The 15171-nt window shown below is 39.3% G+C and overlaps 1 protein-coding gene across 2 annotated transcripts in view; it reads left to right on the top strand.

Annotated features, from left to right (window-relative positions):
• Positions 1-2180: 2180 nt before the first annotated feature.
• The window catches only part of DARS1 (aspartyl-tRNA synthetase 1), an 80453-nt gene continuing 67462 nt past the window's right edge, over positions 2181-15171 (top strand). Inside the window, exons 1-3 of one of the 2 annotated variants that reach the window (XM_004375095.3) lie at positions 2181-2457; positions 4476-4533; positions 8180-8272. In XM_004375095.3, coding sequence (XP_004375152.1) covers positions 2392-2457; positions 4476-4533; positions 8180-8272 — 217 coding nt within the window. In that variant the 5' untranslated portion in view covers positions 2181-2391. Of the gene's footprint in view, positions 2458-2557; positions 3087-4475; positions 4534-8179; positions 8273-15171 lie in introns of those variants that run through there. The other variant, XM_023730204.1, reaches the window with a different exon arrangement.

The raw sequence follows: 15171 nt of genomic DNA, 5'->3' as shown, positions 1-15171 counted from the left end.
GGCTGTAGCCTTTGATCTTCATCAGTAAGTGCTTCAAGTCCTTTTCACTTTCAGCAAGCAAGGTTGCGTCATCTGTATAACACAGGTTAATAGGTCTTCCTCCAATCCTGACGCTGCGTTCTTCTTCATATAGTCCAGCTTCTCAGATTATTTGCTCAGCATACAGATTAAATAAGTATGGTAAAACGATACAACCCTAGCGTACACCTTTTCTGATTTTAAACCATGCAGTATCCCCTTGTTCTGTTTGAACAACTGCCTCTTAGTCTATATACAGGTTCCTCGTGGGCACAAGAAAGTATTGTGGAATTCCCATTCTTCACAATGTTATCCATAATTTGTCATGATCCACACAGTCGAATGCGTTTGCATAGTCAATAAAACACAGGTATTCTGTATTCTCTGCTTTCAGCCAAGATCCATCTAACATCAGCAATATCCCTTGTTCCACGTCCTCTTCTGAATCTGGCTTGGATTTCTAGCAGTACCCTGTCAGTGTACTGCTGCAACTGTTTTTGAGTTACCTTCAGCAAAATTTTACTTGCATGTGACGCTAATGATATTGTTTGATCATTTTGTCAAAGGTTGGCTCGCCTTTCTTTGGAATAGGTACGAATATGGATCTCTTCCAGCCCATTGTCCAGGTAGCTGTCTTCCATTGGCATTAGCGCTTCCAGCGTTGCATTAGTTTGTTGAACTATCACAATTGGTATTCCGTCAATTCCTGGAGCCTTGTTTTTCGCCAACGCCTTCAGTGCAGCTTGGACTTCTTCCTTCAGTACCACCAGTTCTTGATCACATGCTACCTCCTGAAATGGTTGAACGTCAACCAATTTAGTTCAGTGACTGTATTCCACCTTTTTTTTGATACTTCTTGCATCATTCAATATTTTGTCCATAGAATCCTTCAATGTTGCAACTTGAGGCTTGAATTTTTTCTTCAGTTCTTTCAGCTTGAGAAATGCCCAGTGTGTTCTTCCCTTTTCGTTTTCTAACTCCACGTCTTTGCACATTTCAATATAATATTTTACTTTATCTTCTCAAGCTGCCCTTTGAAATCTTCTGTTCAGCTGTTTTACCCTTAACAACTACTGATTGTGCCCACTTGTGCCAATCTAAGACTAAGATAGTGAAATTTTGACAAAGTGCAAAGAAGTATAGCAGAGAAAACGGCATTTTACCAAGTTCCCAAATAACTTTCAATTCCTGAAAGGAACTTATGAATGACAAGCCTTAAAAAACCTAACTTGGGCAGATTTATCCTTTGAACAACCAAGGCTATACACTGCTTTTAACAATACAACAGGTCTAGGCAATCGGTGCAAACGTGTGGGGTTGTTTGCTATTGTTTACACCTCACTAATCACTTGGGTTGTTGTTGTGTGTCATGGAGTCCACTCGTACTCAGAGAACTTGCCCTCACAGGGTTTTCTAGGCTGTAATCTTTTAGGGAGTAGATCGCCAGGTCTTTTCTCCCTCCGAGGCGCTGGGTGGGTTAGAACACAGACCTTTCGTTAGCAGAGCACCCTTAACCATTGCACCACCAGGGCTCCTATCACTTGGGTTAAAAAAAAAACAAAAACAAAAAACTGTTGAGTCAATTCCGACTCATAGAGACCCTATAGTTCAGAGCAGAACTGCCCCATAAGGTTTCCAAGGAGCGGCCCGTGGATTCGAACTGCCAATCTTTTGGTTAGTAGCAGAGCTCTTAACCACTGGGCCACCAGGGCTCCAGCACTTGAGTACTGGTACCCTATTTCGCCAGAGCAAACGAACTACCTAAAACTCAGCACTCTTGTGTTCCGATGACTTGCGAAGGGGCCTCCTATGACCTCAGGCTATGACACTGCGCCCGGGAGAGTGAAGACAGGAAATCCAACGGAGGAAAAACCAAGGCCTGGCCTGGTTGGGTGTTTTACTGACTAGTTTGCGGTTAAAGCCTAAAAGGGGTGTTAGGACAGTAAGTGGGGCAGAACAGAAGCCGCATGTGGCATAGAAGTGAAGAGAGACGAAACGCATCCCCACCGCCCGGAGCGCTCCAGGGCGCGCCACATGTTACTCAGAGATCCCGCCCCTCGGTGTCAATCCCGCGGGACTACAACAAACTCCCGGGGATTCCTTCCAACTCGCGGTCAACTAGCGTAGAGGCTGAACAAGAGGAGGAGTCGGCGGCGCTTGGCCGGCCGCCCACCTACTGCGCTCCAGGATCTCGAGATGTCTATGGATCTCGCGATCTTTCGGGAGCCGATCCTCCACGCGGAGTCCAACCGCGTGTGCCGGGGGGGGGCGGAGACTGTGCAGGAGGCAGAAGCCCCTTTGGCCTGTTGTACGGAAGCTTGCAAGGGAGGGTGGTGATCACTATTCCTGCCGCTGCCCAGTCCGGTTGTCCCGATGCCGAGCGCGAACGCGAGCCGCAAGGGTCAGGAGAAGCCGCGGGAGATCATGGACGCGGCGGAAGTGGGTTTCCTCCTTCTCCGGGCCTGGGAAGACAGACCCCAGGACCGGACCGCGCTGGGGGAGGGAGTAGGGTGAGCGGGGCCCTGACCTACATGTCCTTGTCCGTACTTTGCCTGCAGGCTGCGGGCCTGGTGTCCGGGAGCCCAGAGTTCCCATCGGGGCCTCTAGGGCCCTTGAGCGAGCAGCTTGACCGAACCCCTCTGGACTGACTGCATTTCTCTCAGGGACCTCTGGGCCGGGAAGTCCTGTCCTGCGTGGAGCGTGTCCCTGGGGTGGGGTGGAGTGGGCGCGAAGTACTAACCGACCCGGAAGTAGGAGCGGTGGAGTCACACTTAGCCTTCTTCCTGGGTTAGGCACGTCTTTCACGTAATACACTCTTCCCCCCGGAAAATTTTAAATATCCCTTGATAATGGATTTTTACCCAGCCCTCGTGGTGCTGATGTTTTTGCAAATAATGACAGTACTTCGCGAAACGGATCTGCCAATTGGTTTAATGACCATTTTCAATAGGACAGCTTTAAAGAACATTTGTCATTTATGTTATTTCCTTTCTTCCACTCAGTGACCCAGTGAGATAGGGAAGGTTACAGAGAATGCCATTTGCGATGAAGTGACCCTCAATCACATGGTAATTCCTAACACCCAGTGGTCCTTTAGTGTGGTGCTTTTCAGAAATGAGTATTTGAAACCGTCCTACAAGTTGTGTGTGCTGTAGGAATATTAAACCTTAATCCCTTTCTGGCTGCTGATAGTTCTCTTGAGGAATTCTGATTTGTGCTAAGCTGCGCAAGAAATAGGCTAGCTCAGAATACTGAATGGAATAAGGTTTTGCTGAGTTATGAACTATACTCATTACAGTGAGTGACACTTTTTTTTCTTTTCACACACTTTAACCTATTTATGCTGCCCTCATGTTACTTTGTGTGACTATCTCTCTACTAGGGCCTAGGTATCTTTGTTCATAAGGTGTATATTTTTTATATTCGCCTCCCCCCAACCAAAAAAAATTGTTCAATCAGTAGCATAATGTGCTTCTATTTTGGTATAAATAGAAAATCCAGTATCCTTCAGCTCCAAAGGAAACGATTCCAACAGGTTGTTATAGAGTGACAAGCTAAAGGTTTTATACAGATTTTAAATTACCTTATAAAACCTAAGAAAGTTGCTTTAGTGTATTCTTAATCTGATTAATTATTTAAGTTAACATTGCACCCTTGCAGATGTAATATGTAGATTGTGGCAGAGTTACATCATTTAATTGCTACAAGGATATTAAGAGGTCATTTTAGAGTAAAGTAAGATTAAAATAAAAGCCACTTGCTTATTTAAAAGTATAGTTTATTAATAATAATCTGGACCCTAGGTCTCTATTTCTTGTTCCTAACTTTGTAACAAGAATTTTGATACTGTATTATCAGTGTGGAACAGTTTGTAACTTGGTATGCTAATGCTGGCTTTTAGAAACAGGAAGCTAGTGAATTTTTTGATGATGTTTTACAAAGGGAAAGTTGTAGCTAGCTTACATCCAGCATCTCCAGTTTCTAGAAACTGTGGACCATCTGGTGTTCAGAAAGCTTACCCAAAACGTTCTCTTTGAACATCTCTTCCTGTAATAGGAAGTTAATAAAACTGGTACTTCATCCTACTCCCTTCGAGAGGAAATTTATATCCCTGCTTTGAAGTAGTTTAATCTCCTTTTTGAAGGTAGTTAAAATTTGTTATACATGTGTGTAAATTTTATCTGAGAATGCTACTGTGTATGGCATATCCATCCAGAAATACTGATCTTCAAAATTAACAAACCGTAAAATGTGGGTAGGCACTTTTCTGTTTTTCTGTAGAGTACATATGTAAATGATGTGTGACAGATTTCCACACTCTAAAACTACTGACTCTGTAATAAAATGATTCTGAAATTTAAAATGGATTCATTTTTATATTGTTATTTGTATTTATTTGTGTACCATCTATTAGTGTTTAAATAGAAAGTCATAATACAAAAAAAATTTTTTTGTAGGATTATGCTAAAGAAAGATATGGCGTATCTTCAATGATACAATCACAAGAAAAACCAGGTTAGTAGCTGTGTCATATTAATAAAGCTTTGTTTGTTTGTTTGTGTTTAATTCCAGGAAAGCTCTTCATGAAGTTTTAAGTAGGATTAATTCTAGGGGCCTAACTCTGAAAAGCTTAAATCACACTAATAACTCAAGTAGGTGCCATAACCTTGTGTAGCGTCAACATTTCTTTTAAACGTTGTCAGTTTAGAGTCCCTAATCTAGAAAAGAAAGAAAATACTTTAAATGAATACTGTAGATTAAATGATATATTTTAGTTGGTAAATTATACAAACAACATTCCTAAGTGATTAGGTAAGCAAGAGATTTAGCTCTGGTCTAGGAGATAAAAGGAGTGGTTGAAAACTACCTCCATCACATGTACCCTTTTTGCATTCTTTAATGAAGCTGCCCTCCCTTTTTTTTTGACTTTTCCCCCTTAACTTTGCTTCTGTGACATGTTGAGTATTTTTTAAACTCCTGCATGGCTCGTTGCTGTGGTTGTTAGCTGCCATCGAGTTAGCCCTCAATTCATGGTGACCTCGTGCACAACAGAACAGAACACCGCCTGGTCTTACGCCATCCCCATGATCAGCTGTGGATCAGACTATTGTGATCCACTCTTGTGGGTTTTTCACGGGGTGATTTTCAGAAGCAGATCACCAGGCCTTCCAAGTCCTTAGTCTGAAAGCTCTGCTAAAACCTGTTCAGTACCATAGCAATACGCTAGCCTCCACTGACAGGTGGTGGCTGTGCATGAGGTGCATTGGCCGGGAATGGAACCCAGGTCTTCCACGTAGAAGGCAAGAATTCTATCACTGAACCACCGGTGTCCTCATTCTGTACTGCTAGGCTCTTTCAAACATTGATTTTCTCATTGAATTCTCACAACATCCCATGAAAACTAGGTGGAACCTAGGTTGAGAGATGTTCAGTAATTTGCCTCCCTCGGGCAGACCTGGGATTGGGCCCACAGCATGACATTTCCATCTCCTCTGGCTCCTCTGGCGGTGACTATAATTTGAGTTTTAAAGTTTCTCCTGTATTATTTACTCTTAGCCTAAGTGACTGGGAATTGACTAATTTTTCTTAGATCCCGGTCCATCTTTTCTTATTGCAGCTCCCTTTGTAATACATTTTTGTAACTTAATAATATTTTTTTGCAAATGACTTGTCACATATTAATTTTTTCTTCCAGGCCTGCAGGTTTTCTACTTATAAACATGTGCATTTCTTTTATTTCTATTCTATATTTGTAATTTGAACGGATTTTTCTTACTCAACTATTTAACAATCTTTTTTTTTTTTTGGTAGATACTTCAAATTATGTCTTTCAGTCTTGTGTATGATACAGACCTTTAAGTACTGGCCAATTGGAAGTACTAAGTACTAAGTACTTCCAATTTAGTGGCCTGCCTGTGAATTTTATGTTTTGGAAATAATAAACCTGTAGGTCAATTTTAGGAGCCCTGGTGGTGTGGTGATTAAGTGCTCAGCTGCTAACCGAAAGGTCGGTGGTTTGAACCCACCATCTGCTCTGTGGGAGAAAGATGTGGCGGTTTGCTTCCGTAGATTTACAGCCTTGGAAACCCTATGATTCTAAGCTGTCCTGTAGGGTTGCTGTGAATCAGAATCAACTCAACAGCAGGTTTTTTTGGTTTCTAGGTTAATTTTAGGTCATTCTGAATTTTATTCACTGCATGATCATAAAATCACTTTTCCTTCTCAGCTTTGTTAGAAAAGTATGTGATAAAAGACCAAAGTAATTTACTAAAAATAAACCATTCCCAAAAGGTAAAGAAATGAAGTAAAATAATAGGGTATAAAATGGGCTACAAGCAGAGTGTAAGGGATGACATTCCCCTGCCAAGGCAAGCATGAGAAGTCATTTGAGACTTTATTTTCAGCTTCAGAGTCTTCCTGAGCTCAGCTTTTCCTGTGCTCTGACACAAAGAAACTCACTGGAGTTTGCATCTCTTACATGGGCCTAATCAGCTGTTGACATAATTGCTGTTCCCATTTGACAAATCCATAGACTATGCTCTTCGGCTTAGAAGCTTCCTTCTGCTAAAATTCTAACACTTTGCTCGAAAGTGTCCGTCTGCTTGCATTTCTTCAGATTTCTTCACTTGAATGCCAGTGACTTAAAAATGTGGGGTAGGCAGTAGTTTTTCAGCCTAAAACCCTATCACCACTAACCATTTGCCTTAATTTGCCACTCATTGGTGGGGAGTGTGGTGTATCCCTCAAGTATGTTGGGATATCTGAAGGTTGAGAATGCCATCTATACTAATGAGTTGGAATTCCACAAGAAAGAAAGGCTATTACCCTTTTTCTTTTTCTGAGAACATTTTAAATAACCCATTTCATAACATTTATTTACATTTCTCCTCTTCGAGATTTACAATACTCTGTTTGAGTTTTGATTGCCTAGTTGTTTGTTTTTTCAGTTTTGGCAGTTTCAAATCTTTTAAAATATCTGCTTTGTCTACCCTTTCTCTTTTATACTTTTTTTGCCTGAGTTTACACAGCTGACTTGGAAGTCGGATTAACTCTTAAGGTCTATTGGCAATGTTTTACAGAAAACCTGTCAAAATGTTGTCCAGTGGCTTTAAAATTCCTCGTTCATTTTCTGCTTTTGACATTGAGAGCCATGATATTCTCTTGTCAATCAGATTCTCTCTAAGCTATATCTTTGTTTCAAGAGACAGATTTTAAATACAGTTAGACAAGGAAGATGAAATGTATTTATAACTTGATATCATTATGTTCCCCACCCCACCCCACCAAAAGAAAAAAAAACAGTATTTTTAGTATTCTAATTTACTAAGTTTCACTGACTATATGATATTGACTGGTTTGGTTACAATTAGGCAGCGTGACCTTTGAGAATAGGGGTCTTTCATTACTTGTGATATGTCTATGACTGTGTTTTTAATTAATACTTAAATTTTTTCTAATATTCACATTATTTCAAATTTAAAACAATAACAAAATGATTTCTGGATCTTGCCTTGTATTGCTATTTTCACATAGTACCTGTTTCCTCACAGTTTACCTATTTGGAGGACTCTTGATGGATTGTAGTGCTTTGTTATGAGTATTGAGGGCATAGTAGTCGGTGCTCACTTGCAACCGAAACTGACTCACGTAACTAGGAAGCAAAGTTTGAGATGGCATCTAGTGTGGTTGGATCTGGGGGCTCAAGGAGCATTTTTAGGAGCATTCTTTCTCCACCTTTTGGATCTGTTTCCTTTAGGATATTGGCATTCTCTCTCCTGCAGATGTATGGCAGGAAAGATGGTGACTGCAGCCTTGGGTGTACATCATCTCAGCTTAGCAACCGCAGAGAAAAGAGAGCTTAATTCCCAGCATATGTGTATAAACTGATTAGCTCAGCTTGTGTAACATGCTTTTCCCTGGATTGGTCACTTTGTCCTGGGGAGTGGAGTACTTTGATTGTCCAAGCCTGGCAGACAGCCCACCCTCTGGCCAGAAGTACAGCTCACAAAACTCTGGGTAAATTGTGTATGGAATGTGATAAAGAAGGTGTTGTCAGAGATTGAGAATTACTCAAGATGATAACAAGTACTTATATTAATTGTCAAATAATTACCTCTTTGTAAATTCAGAATCACAAAATTGTTTAACTTATTTGCCGCAGATCGGGTTTTGGTTCGAGTTAGAGACTTGACAGTACAAAAAGCTGATGAAGTTGTTTGGGTGCGTGCAAGGGTTCATACAAGCAGAGCTAAAGGTAAGATTTGTTTAATGATTAAAGCCTTTTTAATAAGAGCTTTTAGTGAATTTGTTTTGCAAATTCCTCAATAACCAGGTAAATGTTTTTTGAAAATGTTACTGTTTTCTTTCTTAAATCATTGTAAAGTATTAGTCCATGATTAATCAATTGTTAGTTTCTATAAGATGTCCTTAAAAATAATTTGAGGAACCATATATTTGTGTCATGGATTGAATTGTGTCCCCCAAAATTGTCTGTCAACTTGGCTGGATCATGAGTCCCAGTATTGTATAATTGTGTACCATTTTGTAATATAATGTGATTTCCTTATGTGTTGTAAACTACATCACTATGATCTAATAAGATGGATTAGTGGCAGTTATAGTGATGAGGTTTACAAGATTAGATAGTGTCTTAAGCCAGTGTCTTTTGAAATATAAAAGAGAGAAGCGAGCAGAGACACAGGGGAACCTCATACCACCAAGAAAGCAGTGCTGGGAGCGGAGCGCATCCTTTGGACCTGAGGTTCCTGCTCTGAGATGCTCCCAGACCAAGGGAAGACTGATGCATCACAAGGACCTTCCTCCAGAGCCGACGGAAAGCCTTCTCCTGGAGCTGATGCCCTGAGTTTGGACTTGTAGCCTACTGGACTATGAGAGAGTAAACTTCTCTTTGTTGAAGCCATCCACTTGTGGTAATTCTGTTAGAGCAGTACTAGATGACTAAGACAATTGGATAAGGGTTTAATTTCCAGAATATATAAAGAACTCCCCCAACTTAGGGAAAAAAATTAAAGAAAAACAACCCAATCAAAAAATAGACAAAGGGCTCGAATAGACGTTTCATCAAAGAAGATACACAGATGGCCAATAAGCACATGAAAAGATGCTCAATGTCATTAGTAATTAGAGAGACGCTGATGGAGGCCACAATGAGATACCATTTCACTCCCACTGGGATGACTATGATAAGAAAAACAGAAAGCAAGTGTTGGTGAGGATGTGGAGAAATTGGAACCCCCATGCATTGCTGGTAGAATTGTAAAATGGTGCAGCCACTGTGGAAAACAGTTTGGCGGTTCCTCAAAAAATTAAACATAGGAGTACCGTATGACCTAGCAATTCCACTTTTAGATATAGACCAAAAGAATTGAAAATAGGAACACAAACAGATACTTGTACACCAGTGTTCACTGTAGCACTGTTCACAATAGCCAAAAGGTGGAAACAACCTAAATGTCCATCAACAGGTAAATGGATAAACAGAATGTGGTACATACGTACAATGGAATATCACTCAGCCATAAAGAGAATGAAGTCCTGATACATGCTACAACGTAGATGAACTTTGAAAATATTATGCTGAATGAAATAAGTCAGTCCCAAAAGGATAAATGTATGATCCCACTTATGTGAAGTAACTAGAATTGGTGAATGTATGGAGACCTAAGTTTATTGGCGATTACCAGGGGTGGAAGGCGGTGGGGAAGGAGAAGTCATTCCTTAGGGGCCACTGAGTTTCTGTAAAAGGTTATGGGAAAATTTGGAAACGGATAGTGGTGATTGTTGTTCAACATGATGAAAGTAATTAATATCACTGGATTTTAAATGTAAAAAAATGTTGAAACAGCAAATGTTCTGTTATGTATATTTTACTACAATAAAAAACAATAATAATCTGACCTTAAAGACTCAGATAATACCTAAGAATTTAAGGTACTTTTCTAGTATCTCTCAAAAGTTTAATTATTTGAAATGAAAAGTATGTTGAGAAGCTTCTCATTTATTAATATTCTTATATTTGCAATTATTTAAATGGGGAGAGAGGGGGAAGAGAGATCAGGCTAAGACATTGCTGTCTGGTACAGTAGCCACTGGCCACTTGTAACTATTCAAATTAAAAGTATTTAAAATTACATAAAATTTGAAATGTGCGTGCTCAGTCGCAGTAGCTGTAGTATTTCAAGTGCTTAATAGCCATATGTGGCTAGTGCCTCCCATGTTGTACATCACAAATAACGAACATTTCCATCATTTTAGAAAGTTCTATTGGACAGTGCTGAGCTAAGAATTTAGCATTAACAACAGAGAAGAAAGATTAGCGCAGTGTAGACAAAGCTCAGTTTTATTCCTTATAGAGAATTGGCCTCACTTAGGTTCAGAATTGTCTAGAAATATTAATAGCACTAAAGCTTTGTACTTTTCACACGTTTGATCATCCTCACAAATTTACGTAGTAGGCAGAACAGGCACTGCTGTTCTGCTTTATAAACGAGACTGAAGCTCAGAAAGATGACGCAACTTGCCATTGGTTGCATAGTAATCCATGGCATTACAAACAGCAAAGTCAATTGCTTCTACAGTATATAATACATCCAGTGCTATAGCATTTTTTATATTGTGTTTTAAAACATTTTATTATTACAGAATTAATACCCATAAAAAAACCCATTGCCATCGAGTCAATTGTGACTGATAGCAACCCTAGAGGACAGAGTGGAACTGCCGACCTGTTGGTTAAAATTCCAGCTTTTTATACATATATCTCACTCTCTCAGAGTCACTACTATTAAGAGTTTGTCTATTCTTCCACTGTCCCAGATAGATGGATAACTGGTAGACTTTGAGAAGAATACTGGTGAACTTTTAAATAATGTCTATTTGTCTTCCTGAAAGATTGGGCCATTCTACCAACAGATAATCGTATTGTATTGTAATCTTTCATTTACTTGTCCTCCCGTTAGATTGAGAGCCTTTGTTCTGTCCAAACTGGGCGCTGTGCTTCCTAAACATAGTCATTCAGCAAATTAAAAGATAGAATGCATGCTACCTGTAAGGCTCTGCTACTGAACCAAGAAAATGCCTTTCTTCATACTCTATTGCTTCATTTCATCCCTTCCACTTTCTTATATGAGTGACATTTTCCAGTAGTTATGAACAGGGATTTTGGAGTGAATCCTGAGTCTGCATTTATAATATGTTACCTTAGGCGTTGCCTAACCTTTATTTACCAGTTTTCAAAATAATGAATTTGTTCCATGGATGACCACCAGCTAGGTTTTTTGTTTGTTTGTTTGTTTGTCTTAATATTATTATAAACTTAGAGATTTTTAAAAATTCTGATGTGTTTCAATTCATTGCAGTTATTATCTTTATTGATACTCAAGCTATCCCATTTTTGGCCTGTGGTAGCTTCTTCAGGTTGGTCCCTGAGTCCTCTTCATATAACTCTAGTAGTCTGTGTAAGCTCCCTTGCTACATTTTAGGACAAAATAGTCAAGGCTCATCTTGAATAATTACTGCTACAAACCTTTCTCCAAGGAGCTCTTTCCCCCAAACCTTTCTCTTCTGCTTTTTCTCCAAGGAGCCCTGGTTCCTTTTAAAGTGAGACAGCACTTCAAAACCACAATATGATTCAATCACTTTGGAAAGAAGGAGTGTTAGAGAACATCACCATTTTGCCCCTAGGTATTGCTTATCAGTGATTGCTAGCATTACAAAAAGAGAGACACCAGAAATGTTTTCTCTACTCATGGAAGATCACACTATCACCTGTAAAGTCATCTTGCCCAAAATATTATACCTGTTGTTTTTGTTTGCAATATTTAGTAGATTCTCCAGTACATTAGGAATTATCACAATGAAGAATGTTCACAAGCAGTGGAAGTTTAAACTCCTGATGTGTTCTTTCATGACATTAGGGGTTTTGCATGAAATGTCATTAGAAAACAATGTCAGACTTTAAAAAAGTTATGTTTCAAATGTTTACTTCTGGTCCAGGTATTCTAATTATTTATCAGGAATACAGTTTTAGGTTTACAGAAAAGGTGAGCAGAAAGTACAACAGAAAGTTCCTATGTACTCCCTCTGCCCGTTTCCTCTATATTAATTAGCATCTTTCTTGCATTGGTGTGGTACCTTTGTTACACTGATGAAGCAATATTGATACATTATTATTAACTAAAGTCCATAGTTTACATTAGGATTCACTCTTTGTGTTGTACAGTTCTGTGGATTTTGACAAATGCATAATGTTATACAGTGTCATGCAGAATAGTTCACTGCTGTAAAAATTCCCTATGCTCCTCTTTTTCATCCCCTTTGCCAGCTGCCCCAATCCCTGGCAGTCAGTGGTCTTTTTACTGTCTCTATAGTTTGCCTTTTCCAGAATGTCATATAACTAGAATCATACAGATGTAACCATTTTGGACTGGTTTCTTTCACATAGCAGTATGCATTTAGAGTTCCGTCATGCCCAGGGAACAAAACAGAGAGTCCCTGATGGAGCAGGAGAAAAGTGGGGTGTAGAACTTAAATTCTCGTAAAAAGACCAGATTTAATGGTTTGACAGAGACTGGAGGGACCCCGGAAGACATGGCCCCTAGACTCTCTGTTAGCCCAGAACTAAAACCATTCCCGAGTCCAACTCTTCAGACAAAGATTAGACTGGATTGTGGGACATAAAATGATACTCATGAAGAATGTGCTTGTTAGCTCAAGTAGATACATGAAACTAAATGGGCAGCTCCTGTCTGAAGGCAAGATGAGAAGACAGAGGGTTAGGAGCTGGTTGAATGGACACGGGAAATCCGGGGTGGAAAGGAAGAGTGTGCTGTCACAGTATAGGGAGAGCAACCAGGGTCACAAAACAATGTGTGTATAAGTTTTTGTATTTGAAACTAACTAGAATTGTAAACTTTCACTTACAAGCACAATTAAAAAAAAGTTCCATCATGTCGTTTTGTGGCTTGATAGCTCATTTCTTTTTACCACTGGATATCCCATTGTATCGATGTACTACTGTTTTATCTATTCGTATATCTAAGGGTATCTTGGTTGCTTCCAGTTTGGAGGAATTATGAATGGAGCTGCTATAAACATTCTTGTGCAGGTTTTTGTGTGGACTTAAGTTTTCAACTCCTTTTAGTAAATACCTAGGAGCATGATTGCTGGATCATATGGTAAGACTAAATTTGGCTTTGTAAAAAACTGCCAAACTGTCTTCCAAAGTGGCGGTACCATTTTGCGTTCCCACCAACAGTGGATGAAAGTTCTTGTTGCTCCCCATCCTCCCCAGCATTTGGTGTTGCTGATGTTTTGGATTTTAGACTCTGTGACACATAACAACAACAGTAGGTGTGCAGTTTTGTTTCATTGGTGTTTCAGTTTGCAATTCTTTAGTAACATCAGAAGTTGAGCATCTTTTCATATGCTTATTTGCTATTTGTATGTATTCATTGGTAGGATGTCTATTCAAATCTTTTCCCACTTTTTAATTGCATTGTATGTTTTCTTACTGAGTTTTATGAGTTCTCTGTATATTTTGGATACAAATCCTTTATGAGATACATGTTTTGCAAATATTTTCTCAAAGTCTGTGGCTTGCCTTTTTATTCTCTTAACAGTCTTTAGCAAATGAGAAATGTTTAATTTTAAAGAAGTTCAACTTACGAATTTTTTTTCACAGATTGTGCTTTTGTTGTTGTATCTAAATACTCATTGGCAAACCCAGAGTCACCCAGAATTTCTCCTATGTTATCTTTAAGTTTTATAGTTTTGCATTTTACTTTTAGGTTTATGATCCGCTTTGAATAATTTTTGTTAAAGGTCAGCGTCTAGATTCATTTTTTTTCTTTTTTTTTTTGCATGTAGATGTCCAGCTATTATAAGACTATTTGTTGAAAAGACTATTGTTTTGCCATTGGATTGCCTTTGCTCCTTCATCAGAAATCAGTTGACTGTATTTGTGTGGGTCTATTTCTGGGTTCTGTTCTGTTCCATTGATCTGTTCTTTCGTCAGTACCACACTGCCTTGATTATACTTGCAGTTTTGTTTTATTTATTTTGTGTATGAGTTTTTAGTTTGACCTTTTTTACATAGATAACGTCATACTTTACACATTATTCTTTAGCTTTTCTTATTTTCAGTTTGTGGAGATCCTTCTATGATATTATTTACAGACCTACCTGATGCAGTGTTTCTACAAGATAGATACCTAGAAGTGGAATTGCCGGATTAAAGGATATACATGTGCATATTTACAATTTTGTTACTACCATATTACCCTACAGAAAGTTTATACTAAGTTATACTCCTCGAAGTACTGGTTTCTCCACATCCTTGCCAATAAAGATTGTCAATGTTTTTTATTTCTGCCAAAGTAGATTATCTAAAATAAATAAGTAAATAAATAGAAAAAGTCTTGTGCTTTGAATTTACAAAACTCTGCTTACTACTACTCCCTTTTTCCTGTATTTTACATAGGAGAAACTTACATTAGTAAATGTAATTCATTTGGAGTCATTCATGTGTTTTAATTCCAGAAGATATTAAAATTGGAGAAACAACCCATGCTGGCAGTTTCAAGTAGATCAAAGCTGTGAAAAACCATGATACAGAAATGGAGATGTCAAAATCATAGTATCAAAAATATGACAGTTAATAAATAGGCAATAGATAAGTGGTATCTTGGGTGAAGGGTGAGACAGTACACAAAACGGGAAACTAGCACAGCTTGTACGAGGAAAGGTCATGGAAGCCCCATAGACACATCCAAACTCCCTGAGGGACTGAATTGCTGGGCAGAGGGCTGTGGGGACCATGGTCTTGGGCGATCATCTAGCTCAGTTGGCATAACACAGCTTATAAAGACAATGCTCTACATTCTACCTTGGTGAGTAGTGTCTGGGGTCTTAAAAGCCTGTGAGCGGCCATCTAAGATAGTCCACTGGTCTCATTCCTTCGGGAGCAAGGGAGAATGTAGAGAACAGGATACACGGAAAAGATTAGTCTGAAGGACTGATGGACCACAGCTACCAAGACCTCCACCGGACTGAGTCCAGTACAGCTAGATGGTGCCCAGCTACCACCACTGACTGCTCTGACCAGGATCACAACAGAGGGTTCTGGGCAGAGCT

This window comes from Trichechus manatus, unplaced genomic scaffold (assembly GCF_000243295.1).
Source record: "Trichechus manatus latirostris isolate Lorelei unplaced genomic scaffold, TriManLat1.0 scaffold00033, whole genome shotgun sequence".
Lineage (NCBI taxonomy): Eukaryota > Metazoa > Chordata > Mammalia > Sirenia > Trichechidae > Trichechus > Trichechus manatus.
This window is presented reverse-complemented; position numbering and strand designations above follow the sequence as displayed.